The sequence below is a fragment of the Galeopterus variegatus genome, unplaced genomic scaffold (assembly GCF_000696425.1).
Source record: "Galeopterus variegatus unplaced genomic scaffold, G_variegatus-3.0.2 Scaffold3729, whole genome shotgun sequence".
Taxonomy (NCBI): Eukaryota; Metazoa; Chordata; class Mammalia; order Dermoptera; family Cynocephalidae; genus Galeopterus; species Galeopterus variegatus.
The window spans coordinates 80,676-101,582 of NW_007729840.1; the positions used below are offsets into that span (position 1 = coordinate 80,676).

Sequence of the window (20,907 nt, forward strand, 5' to 3'; positions counted from 1 at the left end):
GAATGCCATTTACAAGAGTAAAGGATTTCAAAATGGGTTTGAAAAGAACATAATAATTTGAGTCCTTAGTAATGAAAAATTTTAAAACTGCGATCATAGATTTTGTTACAATATGAACAAACTGCAGAAATAAAATACATTCCAGAAGTTTATATGAATATTAATTAGTCACTAATTAAGGAGGTTGTATGTATAAAAAATTAAAATGTGATCCAACATGGAGTTCAGAAATTATCATTTCTACTTTGCATGTTGAAAGTTACAAATGTTATTTTAAAGTTATTTACCTTCACTTCTGAAATAGGCCTTTTTAATAAATATTTCCCCAGGGAATTGAAGACAACATTATATATGACATACAATTTCCAGTTTTACTTTTTAAAACATATCCATTTCATTGAAAGAAGCCTTAAACAAAAGCTATCTTTATGTTAGAAATGATGCACATAGTGACTATTTATAGTCATAGTGGTATGACTATAAAGAAAAATACAGTCATAATTTTCACAAAAGTCCAATCTTTATTACCACATGGAGGAGGAAGAGCACGCATTTCCAAGTGGCCATTTCTGGGATGGTAATAATATCTAATAGTAACTGTCTTACCCTGGGTACGTGTTATGGGTTGAACTGTGCCCCCTGCCAAAAAAGATATGTTGAAGTCCTAATGCCCTGTACCTTTGAATGTGACCTCATTTGGAAATGGGGTTTTTGCAGATGTAGTTAAGATGAGGTCATTACCGTGGGCCCTAATCCAACATGGCCAGTGTTCTTACACAACGGAGAAATCGGCACACAGACACACAGAGAGAGAACACCATGTGAAGATGACAGCAGAGACTGGGACGATGCATCAAGCCAAGGAGTACCAAAGATTGCCAGCAAACCTCTAGAAGCAGGAAAGAGGTGTGGAGCAGTTTCTCCCGCACAGCCTGCAGAAGGCACCTATCCTGCCGAAATCTTGATCTTGAACTTCTAGCCTCTAGAATGAGGAGACAATAAAGCTGTGTTGTTTAAGCCACCTGGTTTGTGGTACTTTGTTACAACAGCCCTAAGAAATGAATACAGTAGAGTAATTGTTTTTTATAATTACTTTTAAACTGTACATTTATAATGTGGGGACTTTTCTGAACGTATGTTTTAATTACCAATAAAAAGTAAAATGAAAATCACTCCTTCTGCAGAGTTAAGAGAAAACCATGAAACTTTGTGCAAGAATCAAAATGGACATATTATGTTAGGTCTCTGGGTTGGAAAATTAATCAAGTCACAGAGCTTGAGGGTAATGGAAGCAATTGAAGGCAGCAATGACACAACCATGAGGACAAATATTTTGCTTTTCCTCAAAAATTAAGAACTTTCAGATATTAATTTTACCTATCTCCAACCTAAAATAAATTGATAGAAAAGAATCAAAATCAATTTCAGTTGTTTTATCATTAACAACTTTTGATTCTTTTTGTCCTATTTTTTTAACTTTTATTTTAACATTTACTTGTATGTATTTGTGGGGTAGCGTGTTTTTTCAATACTTGCATATACTGCACAATGATTCACTTAGGATAGACAGCATGGTTTTTATCCTGTGCTTTAAAATTTCCTTCATAGGTTCATAATGTCATTTTTATAAATGTTCAAGTATCTCAATGTGTTTTAAAAATTTAGTCCCTACTATTGCAAATGCCATAAAAAACAGCTTTAATTTTATTTCCCTATTCAACCTATAAGCTACCTTCTTAATCAGCCTCATTATATCGTTCTTGGTTATTTGTAGCATGGGTTTCTTTTCACTTAGTTATAAAAGGCAATCCTACCTGACATTCTTTTCTGAATTATGGCAGAGCACTAATAATTAATTTTTAATGCATCTTTTCCTCAAAAATGTTCCTGAAAGTAAACATTTATTTGTCTACTCCCTACTAATTCCACCATCTACCATTTAATTTTCATGACCTGGCCAGGATTTTCACAAAGTCCACAAGGTTCATGTTAATCTTATTTTACAGATAAGATAGTTGAGATTCAAAAGGGCACAGTGGACATTTGAATCTAGCACCTATACAGTTCTTCCATCATAAAAAATGCATTTTAGTCTGTTATATAACAAATTCCATCAAAACCCAAAAATTTAATTCAACAGACTCCTCAAGTACTACTGATGTGCAAGGTAAAAAGAGGATTTGGTTCAGACCTTTTTAAAAATAAAACAACAATCTCTATGGCAAAGATATTGCCAAAGACAATATGAGCAATATTTCCTCATAAAAACTTTGGGACATTATTGGTACATTTTTTTCCTAACAAAATACTTATGGTAATCCATATCCAAGATAGTTCACAATAATCCCACCTTCTAGTACATACACCCTTGTGTACTCCCCACCTATGCTGTACCAGGGTTGATCTCTGTGACCAGTAGAATATGGTATGACACTCCCAAGAGTGGGTTCTAAAAGACTACAGCATCCACTGTGGGTTTGCTCTCTTTCTCTCTCTCAGCTACTATTTTGAGGACATTCAGGCAGCTAGGGAGAGACCTAGGAGAAGAGGAACGGAGACTGCCAGGCAACAGCCACAAGGATCTGAGGCCTGTCAGCAACCATGTGAGTTGAGCCATCATAGAAGTGGACATTCCAGCTTCAGCTTTTGACTCCAACCTCGTGAGAGATCCTGAGACAGAAGCAACCAGGTAAACACTCCAAGATTCCTGCCCCTCAGAAGTTATGTTAGAAATTAAATGTTGGCCGGCCTGGTGGCGCACTGCTACAGTGCGCCACTTGGGAGTGCGGCGGCGCTCCCGCCGAGGGTTCGGATCCCACATACAGACCAGTTCCCACTCACTGGCTGAGCGAGGTGCGGGCGCAGCACCAAGGGTTGCGATCCCTTTGCCGGTGCCGGTCCGGTACGGGCGCGACACTGAGAGTTGCGATCCGTTGCCGGACACGAAAAAAGACAAAACGGAAAAAAAAAAAAAGAAATTAAATGTTATTGTACAAGCATATTAGTTATGAAAAGTAATGTGGTTTAAAGCATGGAAAAGTACCATTATTAAACTTTATTTTGGGTTTAGGAAACATGTAACCTATAATTATACACTTATATAAAACTGATAAGTTCATTGATATAATACAGGAAAGTTTGTATACAAAATACCTACCCAAATCACCTTCAGAATTTTAATACCAATGGCCAAATCAAAACATTTTTTATGTTTACATTATATGGTAGATAAATTAAGTTTTTTAATGATCTGTTTTGTTAGACTTTCAAAACTGCCATTTCTTTATGTGTCTCTAATTACAACTTTAAAAATATACAAACTTTCTCTGGCAGAATAAATAGGCTACCTGATTTACAACAGATGCACCATTAAATCTTCACAATTTCCTCTACTCATATGGAACTTTAAATGCCTTCATTGAGATATTTCTTCTCTATTTACAGCACATAGTGTGTAATTATGTAACAACTAGATTTTTTAAAAAAAAACTTGAAGGAATGGTCAAAATAATGGGGAGAGGAGAGTTGAGCACATTTGGCCTAAAGAAAATGGTATATCAGACAGGTAGCTGAAATCTAGAATCTGGGAGACGTGGGCTGGAATCCTGGCTATAAATTGTGCTAGCTGTGTGACCTTAGGCAATTTACTTAACTTCTCTGTACCTCAGCATCCTCATTTATAAAGTGGCTACATAACACCTACCTCATAGGTTTGAATACAAAACGAAGAATGCATAAAACACTCTTAGCACAGAGTCTAGCATATAACAAGAATTATGTTCATCATTTGTTAGTGCAGCAAAAAGTCAAACAAAGAGCTGAAGAAAATCTCCCAGTTGAGGACAATATTGTTTTGGATATTATCAGTTATTTCATCCATATTCTGATCATTGTTTCTGTAATGTGATGATTTTATTTATTTATTTTTATTTTTATTTTTTGTCTTTTTCCGTGTCCGGCAACGGATCGCAACCCTCAGTGTTGCCCCCGTACGGGACCAGGGACCGGCAATGGGATTGCAACCCTCGGAATGTGATGATTTTAGAATCTGCATTTTAGTAAGAGCAAAATAATTATTCTTTGAATATTATTTTAAGGTATATCAAGGAAGAACAGTGAAAAACTGAATCTTAAATTAATTAGTGGTGTCTCAGAACTCTCAAACCATGGCTCTCCCCAGTGTATTTTTCTTTTGCCTGTAACAATGACAAAAATCCTAATGCTGAAGACCAGGAGTGTTCATGCCATGTAATTATCATATTACTTGTCACTTATAGAGAAATTTATAATCTATAAAGCATTTTCCCATGCATTACCTTACTAAATTATCTACTAAGTTCTAGTTGAATACGAGACATTGATTTCAAATGTAAAATTAATCTAAACATTAAAATGGGGATTCCCATTCTGTCTAACTTCAAAGTCAATCATGGCATTAATGAATACTTCTATCTCTTGGATTATTCTTCCAAGGGAAAAAGGGGACAAATTGGCTAGAAGCTGTGGACCACCAAGTCATTAAGGATGTGTGGAGATTGCAGTCTACCCTCCTCAGTGTCAGCTACACAAGTCATACCACTCCATCCCCTCCCCTCACAGCCTGTACTTTGTTGAAGTAAAAGGAGAACCTCTCTTTGAAAAACCAGGAAAACCCAGTTTCAAAGTTTCCTTTTCTTCCCCAATGAATTACTGTGGAACAGCCTGGTCCATTATCTATTTTAGCAGCTCATTATTTCAATTTAATGTCCTTATCTGCTGACTTCTTTCCACTTGGCAAAGCTCCTCTTATCAAATGTTACTCTGTATTTAAAATTGGAAAGATAGCTAATATGGGCCTATTACAAGAAACACAGAAAAGACCTTATTTTGCCATTATTTATTTGCATTCAGAACTGCTTGCATTTTTAAAGCAACTTCTTTAGCCTCAGCAAAGTACAGCTTTTATCTTTAAATTCTATCTAGACTTTCTTCAGGATCGTCAGCTATCACCACTAAGAGAAAAGACACTGGATAGTGCCAATTTAAATAACAAATAGCTTTCAGAAGGGAAAGAGATGAAGGGATCTTGAATAAGAAAGAAATATGTACTTGAAAATTGTGGTGTAAATCCCTATACTTATTTTCCTAGATTTAGTAACCTGTTTTTAATGCTTGCATTTAAAACGGTGCCATTTATAGGCACAATCTATTCTTAACACATATTTTCATCATTTATTAAATTCCTTGTCTAGTTCTACCTTTATTCCGATGTTATTTTCAATTTGAAATAAATCAGTAGTGCTTAATAGTTTCAAAATTCATTTTTAATAACAAATAATAAAAAAGTCCAATCTTATGTTTTTCAATTTAAGCCAATATTAACCAACCAATTCATTTTTTGACATCTTCCTCTGCAGGTAGGAGGAAATTCTCCAAAATGCCTTACCACCCTCGTGTCCTCTCCCTCTCTTTAATACAGTCAGGCCCTAAACTCAAATACAGACACAGTTTCTTACTAACATCAAGAAGCAACAAACCATTGTACCAAATATTTGTTAATTCAGCTTCCTTTTTTTCTTGTTGCTTCCTTTGCCTCCATACCTGTAAATGAAAAGTATTTCAAGGGTTTTATATTTGTTGAATTATTTACTTAGAAGGATTTTAAATTGTGTTATACTTAGGTAAAAGCACATAATATGCTATTCTGTATTTGAATTTCTAAACTACTCTCTTTACTCTTTTACTTTTTATTTACCACCAAAATGTAATAAATTCTTTCTAAAAAGAATTTAAATAAGACCATAACTGATTAGCAGAGGCCTCCTAAAAGACTCAGTTCCTCACCCATAAAATGGGGGTATAATATCTTCCTCAGCAGGTTACTGTGGGAGTTTAATGAGACAATGTGTGTAAAGCTCTTAGCACAGTGCCTGAGACGGAAAGAGTTCAACAGTTTCATTCACAGTGACGACGATGATGATGATGATGATGAAGAAGAAGAAGATGGAGGGTATAGCCCCATAGGACATCACACAGTACTCACACTGTCAGTGACCAAGAGGCATCCTCAGGTGGAGGGTGGAGCAATTTATCACAACATGTTATGCAGATTAAGTGTGCAAGAGAGCAGAACCAATACGAGGGTACTTCAAAAACTTCATGGAAAAATAGAATTGAAAGATAATACGAATCTTTCCATGAACTTTTTGAAATACCCGTGTATAACGTGGCAGCACTACAATCAGATATGAATTCACATTTTTCAGAGAACTGTTATTAGGTTTCAAATTACTGGTCAAATAACACTTTGAGTTTTAAATATTTGTTTCTGTAATGGAAATAGTTGCAAAACAGTTTCAAGTTTTAAAACGTTTATTTCAAGAACTGCCATGAAATTACCATTTACATGGGGAATTAGGCAGCACAAACATTTCTCTAAATACTTCCAGAGGTTAGTGAACACGTATAAACACATATGCTAGGTAAAACAAAACAAACCCAAACACAGAACACTGCTGTCAGGGTTCTTATTAAATGAAACTGTCTTATTACAGGTTTTTATCTCCTACTATTTCTTAAATGATCACTACTAGGTTTTACAAAAGTTCTTTGCTTTTTCCTAATTTCACATTAAATACATAAATATATATGTAATATGAATAAAATACATGGAGGAGAAATTATTTCATTCTAGAGTAAGAGACCCAAATAATGTTTAAAAACTGAAATGAATTTATGACTACATTTGACTAATTGATAGGGTAATGAGGAAAATCTGTTTTCATTATTTCTGAATTAATAAAAGTTGCAGTAGTGCATAGAATAACTGCTTCCCCCCAAAAAAGGTCTATAATTTGATATTCCACTGTGGTGTTCTTGGTGATTGGTCTGAGAAATTCTTTCAGCCAACTAACTTTAGGGCACAGGAAGAGATCTGTCTCTTTAGTTTCCATTTGTATTTGAAGTGGCTCCTTTTATATAAAAGTCTGATATTACATTTACTCTTCTCCTGTTTCAAGAAATATTCAAGAATATATACTTATATACGTATAATAAGATATGGTTTCTCCATGGCTACTGTAATAAATATTACCTTTCCTGCTTCTCTCCTAAACTCATTACATGAGTTTGGTAATGACCATAAAGAATATGTAAAGAATATTTTTAAGTCAATGAAAAAAACTACATAAATACTAAGAAAATTATAAAAGTAAGGAAACCCTCTTCAATGATCCTCTTAAAGTTCTTCCATATGCTTGATTACTATCCTATAACCAATATATACTCATCCTCCCTTCCAAAGCTCCCTGATACATACTTAGAAAGATGGGAGAAGCAACAGATTCATCCTAACTTAACAATTATTCATTACTCACACACACAAAAAAAAGTAAATGAAAACACATAAAATATTAAACATGGTCTGTCCCTTATGTAGTGCTCATAAAATGTTTATGTGAGTTTACATAAGCTACCTGACTTTAGTCAGTACATCCCCTCTTTGTGGAGACTTCAGCATAGAAAAAAATATAGATATCACTATATTTATATTACATACTTGATAAATTCAATAAACAAGGTTTTCTCCTCAGTAAACCTGAAAATTTCAACTCAGAAATCTCGACACAAAGTAGTTATATTGTTATTGAGGAAATAAAGTATGTCCAACACTTCTAAAACCAGCACTATGTGCATTTTCATGGAGCTTAAACTGAAAGAGTTCATTCCTTTACTATCACAGTCATAATTAAGTCTGTGTCTACCAGAACCTTGAATACAATTCAGGCAAGCTGCAGAAGTTTTCATAAAAGAAAATAAATTTTAAAATGACAAAATGACAATAGAATCAAAGTACATAAAATAGTTATTCATATAAATATAAACATAGTTTTCTGAAGGGTTAGCTTATTTCAATTGTCTAACTTTAATATCACCAGACTCAAGGTCATCATTACTTATCTTTAAAAGCCTTCCTTGAACTACAGTTTAAGTGTGCACACATGCCTGTACACACGCACACACACAAACACACATCCCATACATATTATATACCAGGCATATCCTAGCAAAAATCAGGCCAGGTCTAGGGTCAAAACTTTTATGGTGTCTGGGGAAGAAGAAACAAAGCAAAGTTTTAGAAATAAGAACATTGAGGCAGAAGTAAAGGAGTTCAAGAATTAGTCAGTGTAAGTAAACAGTGTATCTAAAAGCCAGGTGGTCAAAAGAGATATTAGAAAGATAGGACAAATTTCAGTGGTCAAGGCAGACAAGAGTTATATGTGTCATAGTTTGGCAGAACAGGGTAACAGTATCACCATCGACACTTTAGCATGAGCCTGTTCTGGGGCTAGTTCATTTTCTAGAGTTTAGTGTATTTACCTGCTTATGTATTTATTTATCCACTCACTCATTTAACATATAATACACTGAACACATATTATGTGCCAAGTACTGTACAGTTCAGTCTTGGGTCCCACTGAGTTTGAAGGCATGGACAACACACAGCTGTGCATATAGGTTTAGTGATCAGGAGAGAGAATATGGCTAAGAATGAGCAGCTGTGGTGTTGTAAGCATCTTTATTCTCTCTTATGAAGTTATGGAAATGAAATGGCTGGGTCCTGAAGGGAGTACAGAATGGGATGAGTAGAAAACCAAGACAGAACCCTGGACAACAAACAGAGAACTTGGAGGAGTACCAGAAAAGATTGGCATCATGGAAGTCAAGGGAACAGAGTGTCTCAAAAAGGAAGGAGTGAACAATAGTGTCAAATGCTGTCAAGAGATTATGGAGGATAAAGACTGAAAGTGTCTATTGTCAGTGGATGACCTCGGGTATGGAGACATACAACAAAGTTGAATATATATCTGGCTAAGCTGGCTAAGAAAAGACTGAAGATAATGGTAGGTTCACGGAGCAAGAAAAAGGATATTGACACATCTGAAAGCATTCAGTTCCTTGGCGGGAGGAGAACTTTCATTTTAAAGAATTTATAAGAAAAAAATCAAGGTAGAGAACAGGGGTCACTGGCTACTTAAAAAAAGAGAAACAAAAATTTAGGTAGCACTTAAAAACAGAAAGGCTCAACTTTAAAGGGAACTGATGAAGCATATTTAAGGAAATACTTAGTGATTCTGAGATAAAGGAGTACAGCAAAGAAGAGCAGTCAACATGTAAAAGCTAACCTGGAGTTTCACTGCACTGAGTTGGAGTCGGTGGCAATGAATAGAACTGCAGTGATTCAAAAGCTAGAGTTTCTACATTTACTCTGCATATATGTCCTAACATATATATCCTAACACATAACTCAGAGAAAATGAGAACTTCTGTAAGCCAGTAATGCTTACCATGATGTTACCAGGAAATTCAGGATTAAGAAGTGCATGTCCCCAAACTGAGTGACAGGAGTCAGTTCAAAGGGTAAGACTCAGTGAAACAAAACTGAACATTTTTCAGCTTTCAACATTTCTAAGAAAATAGGCAAATGCAAAATAAAAACCTGGAACTGAAAATAAGTGCTTATAATGAGCAATACTTAAAGATATCAAAGATAAGTTAAAAGTTAACAAATTCAAATGTTTAGAAAGTTAAGATAATGTATTAAAGAACTTATCACTGTGTCTGACATATAATAATACTCAGATAAACAGTAACTATTGAAATATTATTTTTAAAACTGTAAAACGTATGCATTTGCACAAATTTTTCAGGTAGATAGGCACAGTACAGAGATGGTGTATGGTTTTCAGAGGAGAGCAATATTTCTACATAGATATTGAATGCAGAAGACCAGTTTCTTCTGGAGATGGGAAGCCAGAGTGGATCTGAACAAATTAACTAAAACCATCATCATGCTAAGGTACCACATCAAATTGCTATTCACAGGTATATTCATTTTTGGAACTCAATACCCTCACTGGGAAAATAGAATACTTTTGCCCATTAGATTGAGTTTTCATTATTAACACTGAATAGAATTTCTAACCACGTTATAGGGTAGAGCGCTGTTTATATCTGCATGGTGCATATGTGTGGGGGGGCATATTTTGGCTCTGTTCAGACATATTGGATGGAATTTTGGTTTCAAAAAATTGGATGTGGTGCCTTACTTGTATATTAATAAGTTGGTAGTTAAATTTTATTCTAAAAATTATTCAAGACATATGTTAATATGTCTGAATAAGGTTAGTAAGCACTGAATACAAAATTCAGTGTCTACAGATTATAAACTTTGGAGAAAGTAAGCAATGTTCAGAGTAAAGACAGAAAGGAATAAGTATATTTGAACTACTGAGCCACTCTTTCTCTGGAGTTATTAATTATTTCATTTCTTTTTGTATATTAAGTTCAAGCAAATTTATAAAGGTTTAGCTGTCCACTGGTTTGTATGAAAGTAACAATGCTCACCACTATTAGTTAATAATGGTGATGAGCTAAATGAGTTGTGCTTATTCAGTATATCCTTACATGAGATTTTCTGTGCAAAGATTTTTGTTACAGGTACTGTGTGCACAAGGCCATGTGATGAGTGAACTGTGCCACCAGAAGTGAGAGCCCCAGAAAAATGTCAGCTCTATTTGTAACCTGTTCTATTTTAAATGATTGAATTTTTCAGTTTTGGTCTAATCAACTTAAATTATTATTACAATTTTGTGAAATATAGAATTAATGGAATTTAAATTTTATGGAATTATAATTGACTATAAAGTGGGTTTAATATAATTCTAATTGGAAAGAGTTCATTGTTCCAGAATTCATCTATTTGGTGGTGTAATTTGGAGGTATAAAAACTATCAATGGTATATTTGGTTCTAATTGATTTCCTTGACTCCTTGCTTAATAGAGAGTTGTGACACATCCTGAACATAAAATTATTCTCTGTAGAGTTACAGGGCTATCGTCTTCAGGGAATCCAATCAGACAATGTAAATAATTTAGCTTTGAAATTCAGAACACAGAGTACACTAGGAATTACTACTCATTGGTAAAAGATTTGTAATTACAAAATGCTTATTGTTCTCTATTAATTTCATTTTTAAAAATCTGAGATCATGTGCGATAGAGTTTGGACGTTTTGCCCCCGCCAAAAGTCATTTGGAAATCTGATCCCCAATGTAGCAGTGTTGGGATCTGTTTGGTGGATCCCTCATGAATGGATTAATGCTCTCCCTGGGGGAGGAGGAACTGAGTGAGATCTCACTCTATTAGTTCCCAGGATAGCTGGTTGTTTAAAAAGACCCAGGTACCTCCTCCCTCCCTCCCTCCCTCCCTTTCTCCCTCTTTCTCTCACTGTCTCTCTCTCTCTCTCTCTCTCTCTTTCTCTCTCTCTCTCTCGCTTGCTTCCTCTTGCGATGTGATCTGCTTGTACCCACAGGCTGCCCCCTTTCTCCCTCTTTCTCTCACTGTCTCTCTCTCTCTCTCTCTCTCTCTCTCTCTCGCTTGCTTCCTCTTGCGATGTGATCTGCTTGTACCCACAGGCTGCCTGCCACTTTCCACCATGAGTAGAAGCAGCCTGAGGCCCGTGCCAGACACAGCTGTCCTAGAATCGCGAGCTAAATAAATCTCTCTTCTTTATAAATTACCTAGTCTAAGGTATTCTGTTATAGCAACACAAAATGGACTAATACAATGGAGTATGCCAAAGGTGGTTGTAGATTTTTGACAGATAGGGGAAATTCCTGGGATGAAATATAAATATGAAATAGGCAGAATTAGAACTGGAATTTGTTTATTCCTTCATTCACTAACTCTGTTCCAGTAATGTTCCAGCACCAGGCATGCAAAATGGAGATTGGTTTGTTTCCTTCCAAAGAGGTCATAATTTATATAGAAAGACAAACAGAGAAGAGAACTATAACTTGTTTCTTCAACATCCATCGTTTTGGTTGACAGTCTTCTAAACTGGTTATGTATACTTAGAGTTTTAACAATAGATTCTGATGGTGAACTATGATCTGCTTCTCAACAGACAGACAATTTCTATCACATTACCACCTCTTCAAGAGCATCTTCCAGTTTTATATCTTAGCATGATCTCTAGACATTTGACTGACACTTATGTAAGTAGTCCCACTGAACAGAAAGATTGTCTAATGTATCCAATAGAGAATATTTGGATCTAGTCTCATTACTTATTAGACTATGCTTTGATAATTCATTTGCATTAAATTATATTAATATATGTTGTTATATCTTATTGAGATAAAAATTGGGCTAGAAGAATGCAAAGGGGAAAGGCAAAATGCCAAATCACTGGGCATTGACTGGAGGTAAACACCTGATTTTATAATTGGACCTGAGTTGACCAGAAGCCACAGGTTATTTTAACCAAACCTTTTAAATGAGCTACATCAACGAATTATGGTATATACAGAAGTGCAATGCTATGCAAAAGGTAGGAATATATTATGACCATAAGAGTGCCCATGTCACCATAACTCACAAAATGTATGTCTAATCACAACTGAATAGGTTATAAAAAACTATGCAGGAAATAGAACCACAGATCATAACTTGCTAAACAAAATCATAATCTCCTCATAACAATCTTTTAATGCGGTACTTTAGCATTATGCTAGGTGTGATCTCCAAACTTTTGGCTGACCTATTTCTTTTGTACTGTAATCATTAGCTTTATAGAGATAGCTACTATGAAATCAGAAGATAAGTTGAGGATTTAGTATAATTGGGGGTTACAAAAAGGCTTGATACCTACGAGTCCCTCGGAGGTATTAAAAAGCAATATATAAGAGAAGAGATAGCATCAGCTGGCCCCATGCTGGGGTGAGAGGAGCAGGGTATGGGAAAGAGAAAAACAGTATAATGCAGAAAGGTAATGTGGAAAATGAAAAAGACCCAGAAGAAAGAATGAAATAGAAAATAACTCTACAAGAGTCAGAAAGAACCTAGTATGGTAAAAGAATGCCATTCCATTAATACAGACTGAGGCTTAAGCCCAGTTTCAAATCCTTAATGGTTATGACCTCATCTATAAAGTGGAAATATTAACAGAACTTACCTTATGGAGTTACGGAGAAATTTAAAGGACATAATGCAAAGACACGAAGTGAACTTTCAACAAGTTAAAGTCTACAAATGAATAGAGCAAACCAGGAAGAGGGCATGCTTACAAAATAGGACAAACATCTACTGTGATAAAATATAAATCATGAGAACATGCATAAACACGATGAGGACCCATCCACTACAGAATCAGTTAAACCTATACAAGCTTGAGGTACTGCACCCTATGATTCATACTTAAGCAATTTGGGTAAGATTACATATTCGGAACCTTTGTAATCTTCTCTCCACCTAGTTGACTTCATGTTGCATTAAGCTCAAAGAAGATTTAAACTATAGGACTACTCCACCACTAGAGCCTCTCATCCCTCTGCAATTATCTCGTAGTGGTTTAGACTGTTGAGAGACAAGGCTCTTTGAGTCTCTTGCACTTCTGCACATCTTGTCCTGTAAAAAAGGACAGTTTGTACTATCTCTTTCAGATTGTTTGTACAAAGAACAGCCTTGGAGGATAGAGATAAGAGTCTCCACCAGAGCAAATGGAAAACTAGTTTACTGCCCATTCTAAAACATTTAGGTTCCCTAAGCTCAGGGTTCCTCTCAAAACACAACCTACTGCATGTGTGGGTATCACCTTGCCCTCTTCACATCACCCTGTGGGAATTGGGGCTCAGAGAATTCACTTAAATGCTGATACTCTGGCTACTGCTAATGCTATGAGTAATAAACTGTCTTTCATCTCTTCATCTCTGACCCTAGGATTTTTTGTCTCTTCTACCAGCATGCATTAAACTGCAGCAGGCTAACTTGTTAGCTTGCAAGTGGAGTAAAATCTCAGATCCTATGGAGTTCTTGACACAGATTTTTAGGGAAAATATACCACACTAATTAACTGATCAAATGGTATGAATATGCCATTTCAGGAGATTCTTGTGTCCCCTGAAGCCAATTCACTTACTGCTATAACACTGACAGACCACAGGACAGGAGAAACCACACTCAGTCAGGGCCTATTGAAAGTCTTTGTGACCATATATGAAACAGATGCTGCTGACAAATCAATAATAGCAAAATATAGCTAGATGCCTGTCCTTGGAACAATACTTGGTAAATAAAAACTACGACAAAAGGGAGAAAAAGGCTGGATCTTTTGAGGTATAATGTGGTTTGGCTTAATTCAAGTCTGAATACTTGCTGTGGATTCCTTTCTACAAAGAACATTGCAGCTATCTAGAAAGCCCAAATTTAAATTCTATTTCAGTATTGAGTACATACTTCCAACTCTGGTGTCACATGTACCAATCCTGAATTTGTTCACTTGCTGGTAGATTTTTACTACAGTGAGAGACTATTAGCTAGATAGAAAAATATGGTTGCCAATGAAAATATGTACAACACATGTATTTAACCCAACTCATAATATTTACCCATTTTTATACTCAATAATGTAATAAAATTAAAATATTTTTTCTAAAACAGTGTTACTGTGAGACATTGTTCCAGAAGAGGTATGTGAAAGCAGTGACTAACGTATCCAGGAACATACATGTATGGTATGAGGAGAGAAGCAAGGGCACACTAAGGATTCTTCATGTTCTATTAATTAAAAATGTGTGTGTTGCTACAGGCTCCTTTTAAAAAGTGAAAATATGTTTTTTTGAATTGTTCTAATTAGATAATCTCCTAACACCTAGCCAAAATTAGTTTTGGGTAAATAGACTTTTGATGAGTGAAGAGAGAAAGAGAGGAGTTACAGAAGTCCAGTGCACATTATAATATTTTTTATTTTTTCCTAAGTGTTTTCATTATGGAAGAATGATAAATTACCTTTTGAGAAACTGAGTATTTCTTTAAGGAAAAATATTTTACCAGTGATGTTCAATTATCACTGACAAGAGCATAATACAGATATAGGAATAAAATACAAGTGGTCTTAATCTACATATAATAGAATACATGTATATATAGTCTAGATCTACTGTATATATGGCAAAAAAAAGTTAAATTATCTATAAGAATATACTTGCAGTGCCTAATACCATTAATTGGAAAATTTTAAGAAAACAATAAGTGATTAAGTGATACATATATTTTAAAAGTCATTAATCTAATAGACACAAGAAATCTTTCCTTTTTTTGAAACATAATTGATTATACATACTTGCAAGGTACAGAGTTGACTATCAGTATTTGTGTACAATATGTGACTATCAAATCAGGATTATTAGCATATTCATCATTATAAAATATAATTATTAGAAGCAAGAAATTTTACCCAATTACAAATCTTTAAATTTGTCTATACCACCATCACTAAATCAGTTTACATTTACAAGTAAGGAAGAAGAATTAGAAGAAAGCTCCTTTGAAAAACAAGGATAAAAAGAAATAACTGTTGTAGTTTGGGTAAATATTTCACTACAGAAATGTATTCCTCTATAAATGTTTTAGAAACACACAGAATTTTCAGATATTAGTGATTCCCCTAAGCACTTGCCTGTCCATCAAATGTTACATTGTTAGCTTCCTTCTTCATGGCATATCATCTAGTTTTCAAATATTTCCAGAGTTCTTCCACTGTCTCAATTGAATTCAACCAACAAATGTATTTATCTCTAAACACTTTTAGTGTTTTTCTTTTGTGCTACATTGAGTCATGTGTATAATGTATCACTTTAAAATATAACTTAATGCATCCTATTGCTTCCATTGCAATATTTTCTGACCATTCTTGCAATAAGAAGTTTCCGTTCAAAGATGTTTTCTTAGAAGAAAGATATTTAGATAGCCTACATTTTATTGACAGAAACCTGTACGACAAGCACCATATTTGATCTAAAAATTTAATTTATCTATAAATAGGGAATATCTATAAATGATAATGTCATTAGAAAAAAATTCACCATGTACTTCAACTCATTATTTTGTTTCATATATCTACATAATTCAAATCATGTAATCATAGGTTTTTGTGGCTGGATGGGGGTATTAGCAACTCAGTATAGAAATGAAGAAACTGAGGCTCTAAAAGGTTAAAGGTCCTGGGTAGAGTACAACTTCCAAAAAAAGATAATGGAAGACTGACACTGGTGTCTAGGATTTATGCCATTTCATGCTGCTATACTAGTTCCCAAGGAGCAAGTAACCAATGGTAATTCATAGCATATTGCCCTGACAAGCTCCGTATCCATGGGCTTCTGTCTTAAGCATATGTTTGTTACTGAGTAATGGAATTCTTGCATTTTACCTGCCCATTGTTGCACACAGAGATTGACACCCTTTGGTGTATCTTGACATTGAGGCCTCTTTACTGACTTCAGCCCTGGTATATTTTACGGGAAGTTTAAATATCTTGATTCAGCAATGTTACAGTATTACTATTACAGCTATCTCTTAAAACATATGAAAACACATTAGCTACAGCATATTGCCACTATCATAAAAAGGGCTATGCCCCAGTCATTTGTTTCAGTTGCTATGGAGCCACATCAATACAGCACAGGATCAAGCCTCAGGAAATTCTTAACATTCTGAAGAGAAATACAAAGATGTGGGAAAATTCTTTTTGCTAATAGTGTTCTACCTTGCTAGTAGTTATATCAAATCTGAAATAAATGCTGAAAGATGGATATATCTAACTTTTTACAGTTATAAACTTCCCTGCATTAATAGAAAGGCACCCATTTTATTTTTTAAATGATTCTGATTGTCTTGTCCTAAAAACAAAACAAAAAAATACTGTATGAGATTAATCCCTATGGATGAAACCACATGCAAGAGCAGTATAGGTTAAGGAAAAACATGCCTTCATAATGTCTTCTGCTATCTGTGTTGCTAACTATAACTCTTGTATTTATAATTCCATTATACTTTTATAATTCAGGGTTTTCAAAATGCTTTTGAGCCATTAATATATTTTCCTGGTTAAAATTCTTTGAGATGTTCTTAACAAGAGTCTTAGATAATGAATTTGAGCAAACTCTGGAACAGTCTTTACAGTATTATCATTCTCATTAATTTTCAGAACTACCCACTGTGTTGAGATGATTGTCATGGGCCTAAGACTTCAATTTGGCTAAATATTTTTGCATATATTTCAACATATAAGTAACTAACAGATGTTTAAATGTTAAGTTCATATGGAAGAAATAGTTAAATGTGTTTACTGTAATCTCAGTTTCTTTCCCACGATAATTCTTATTTTACTGTTTGTTAATGTTACACAATTTCCTCTATACTTTGGTCAACAATGGATCAATAATTCCAAAATTCCTTCAAAGATAATAATCCTTTAAAACATTCAGGAATTTAAGCCATTTATGCATATATAATATTTAGCATATGTACCATCACTAGTTTTTTAAAAAATACTGTCAAATTATAACTCAAACACTTTTATAAAACATACAGACTTTATATAAAGCATAAAACTGTACTTTTTCTTTTCTTTATTTTACAGAAAGACTGCTTTCCATTTATATTCTTATTTGGCTTTAGCAACCTGATATATGATACTGCCCTAACCTTCCAGAAAAAGATGTGTAGGAGGCTTAAAATAATATTACTTTGAGAGAGTTAATGCAGCACACAGTTCCACACTTTTATCCAGTTTATTCTTTTTTCTGTGTCTTTTTGGTTATCTCTGAAGACTGCTCTGTTTCCATTGTTTCATCCTTTAGCATTCACATATCAGAGCAATAAGTATTTCATTACTGGTTTATCTGTCCAGAGGCTTGAGAAGCGGTAACAATTAACCCTCCCTTCACAGTGATTGATACAGGCTTTGCTTTCAATTTGTTCCACTACACAGATCATGAAATTCTGAATGCAATCATCCTCATTGACCTACACTTTCAAACACACAGCTACAATGAGACGAAAGTAATTATTAAAAGGAACACAGGACTACTGAGATCTGAAACAAAGTCTTTTAAAAATCTGTTAGATGACCTTCTGGTAAAATTGGCAAATTCTGATGCTAAGGAAAATGACAGCTTTGTGTCTCTTTCTGGAAATATTCAATGCAATCTGATCAATGTATATTATGGTGATTGCAATGGCTATAGTATGTACTTAGAAAATACAGAAAGCCATTGTAGAACTGTTACAGAGTTAAACTGTTAACATTGTAGCTTCTTCTGTCTAAAATTTTTTCAAGGATACTAAACTTCCTGATTTGTGTAAAAAGAAAAACACTGACCATAGCAAAGAATCAAGATTGGAAAAGCAATAGTTTTGCTCTCTAAGAAGAGCTACATACCTGAGTCCTACATTTTCCCTCTCTCCCTCCATTTAGATGAAGACTCACGGTAATAAATTAATACATTTTTTGCAAAGTCTGAAAAATAGCTTCAAATAAATATTAATCTAATGCAATCAATACATATATATATGAGAAATGGAGAGGGGCTAGTAGGAGAGTGGTGACTAAAGAACTATATTAAAACAAGAGTTGCAGTTAAAGAAAATTAGGGCAGAAAGCAAGGCAGCAGGCCTGAGGCTCTAATCACAGAACAGAGTGACGGAGATGAACCAATACTGCATGGATTAGCAATGAATTATTTTGAACTGTAATCATATGCCTGCACAAAAGAGAGGCAAAAACTAACCATTACTCATAAACTGATCTGCTGATTGAGAGAGAGAGAGCATAATTTCATATGCTAAAATAATTCAGAAAAATGAAAACCTAAAGATGTGGTTACACTTAAGTAACATTTTATTATTAATGTTGGCCACAAAATACATAATGTGGAGTGTTTAGAGTATAAACTGTAAAGTGCTTGGATTTAAACAGGATTAAACCAACCGTTTCTTTTAAGATTAGGATGTGATATATCTACTCCACTCCCCATTCTTCCTTGCCCCCCCTAAATCACTTTCGGGTAACTTTGACACCTCCAATGTATAATTTTTTTTTGTATTTAGTTGTAAAGAAGAAACAGCATTTAAGGAATTAAGTTTCTTTGGAAAATCTGGAAAATTCATATCAAATGAAGATGCAATTGTTAGAACTAATTTTGTTAGGAAGAAAAAAATATCAAAACTGCTGGTGGCAAGAGATTCCTGATATTCTTATGAACAGACTGTTTAAATGAAGAGCACTTTAATCAGTAGAGGAATCCTCACGTTTCTAATGTCTTGCTGTGCATTCTGCAGGTTATAGTAGCAGCTGGTAGAGGTCATATATCTTTTGTGAGCATCCCAAAAAGGCTCACTGCCAGACTGTTAAATTATGAATAAGCAATGAACAAAAGAATGCAGATACGGTGGTGACAAGATAATCCAAGCAAATTTATCTATGACAAATTTCACAGGATTAACAAATTACATTTACACAGAACAATAAAAATGTGCAAAAAATGATGAGCCTACTTTTCCTTACAGCATTAGGAAAACAAAAAAGTCACCAATCCACTGCATATATTTAAATTTAACTCAGTCTAAAGTAAGACATTTGTAAGACATTCAAGACATCTTTGTAACATTTTTCCATGTTAGGTACACATATACAAACATGGTATATCTGGCATATATTTTATATGAAATTTATGTTATAAACAGTGTGTGCATGTGTGTGCGTGTGTGTGTATACACATGTGCATACCTTATACCAAAATTTTGTACAAAAAAAATCATCCCATTCACATATGTGAGTAGAAGGAATGTTTTCCAGAAGTAGATTCTGAGGAATAAATTATTTTTGTAGAAAAAAGTATGCTCCCTCAATCTGTACAATACATATTAGTTACTAAAATATCCTTATTCATTGATGCCTCCATTTTCTAGGACCAGAGAGAGAGGTTCTACAGTTTCAATCATTCCACTTGCCCCACCAAAATCATGCAACCTTTCGGAGTAAAGTGCTTCTGGATGAAGTTTAGAACTAGCATCTTTTTCCACAGCATTATGGTAGCAGAAGGAAAATTCTGAGATTTAGGGAAGAGGGTCTTAACTACAGCTACATTCACATACAGACTACCCTCAACCCAATATTAAATTTTTCTTTATAATAAAACTCTTTTGATAAATCTTACAAATGAAAGATCCCTAGTCTATCAGATGCCGTGAGATATGACTGAAATGACCTACGATTCCATAACGGGGTCTTAAAATGCTATGTGGCATTATTTTCCATAATATGTGATAAAGATTTGAGTTTTAATGCTTTATACTAGGTACCCAAATCAGCACCCTTTGATTCTGCATTAGCCTACTGATGACAATAAAATATGGTAATCAGATGTAATTTATTTTAAGACAGTCTGATGTTTTAAATTTTATAGTGTATTTTTCACTTACACTTCCTATTACCTTTTGCTTTTTATCTTCAATATTTTAGTAAAACATCTCTCTAAATGAGTCCTTTGCAACATTTTATAAAGCAACCTATTCTTTACGTAAACAAGAAATTTGCTGAATGTAAAAGTGAATATTTAATTAAGATATATAAGCAAAATACTCACCATTTTCACCTACAAATACTCAAATACTGCTTATCTAGTCCTTTGAAGCCTGAAATGTCTAATATACATTTTATAGTATAGAAGAAGCTATTTGGTTGACAGCATTATATCAAAAAATGTAAAGATAAATATGACATGTTTGTCTACTACTGCAAATCTAGCATACATTTTGCAATGATCAGTGATAGAGTCAAATGCTACACAGTTTCCTAAAGTATAGTTTTTGTCAAAAAAAAAAAAGTTATATATCAGACCAACCCCTATGGTTCCTGGCATAAAGAAATAAAAATGTTACCAAAGACTTTCCCTTCTTGAAGGTGCCCTGCGTGTGTGTGTATATTAGGGGCAAGGGAAATTAAATAATGACAACTTACCATTTATGTATGTATAGTAGTCCATTTTTTTTTTTTTTTTTTTTTTTTTTTTTTTTTTTTGACCG

General features: G+C 34.3%; 1 protein-coding gene across 1 annotated transcript in view; it reads left to right on the forward strand.

Moving 5' to 3' along the window:
- The first annotated feature begins 5,882 nt into the window (after nucleotides 1–5,882).
- Nucleotides 5,883–20,907, forward strand: part of LOC103601426 — a 31,689-nt gene continuing 16,664 nt past the window's right edge. The window contains exon 1 of the mRNA XM_008585833.1: nucleotides 5,883–6,122. Coding sequence (XP_008584055.1) covers nucleotides 5,883–6,122 — 240 coding nt within the window. The remainder of the gene's footprint in view (nucleotides 6,123–20,907) is intronic.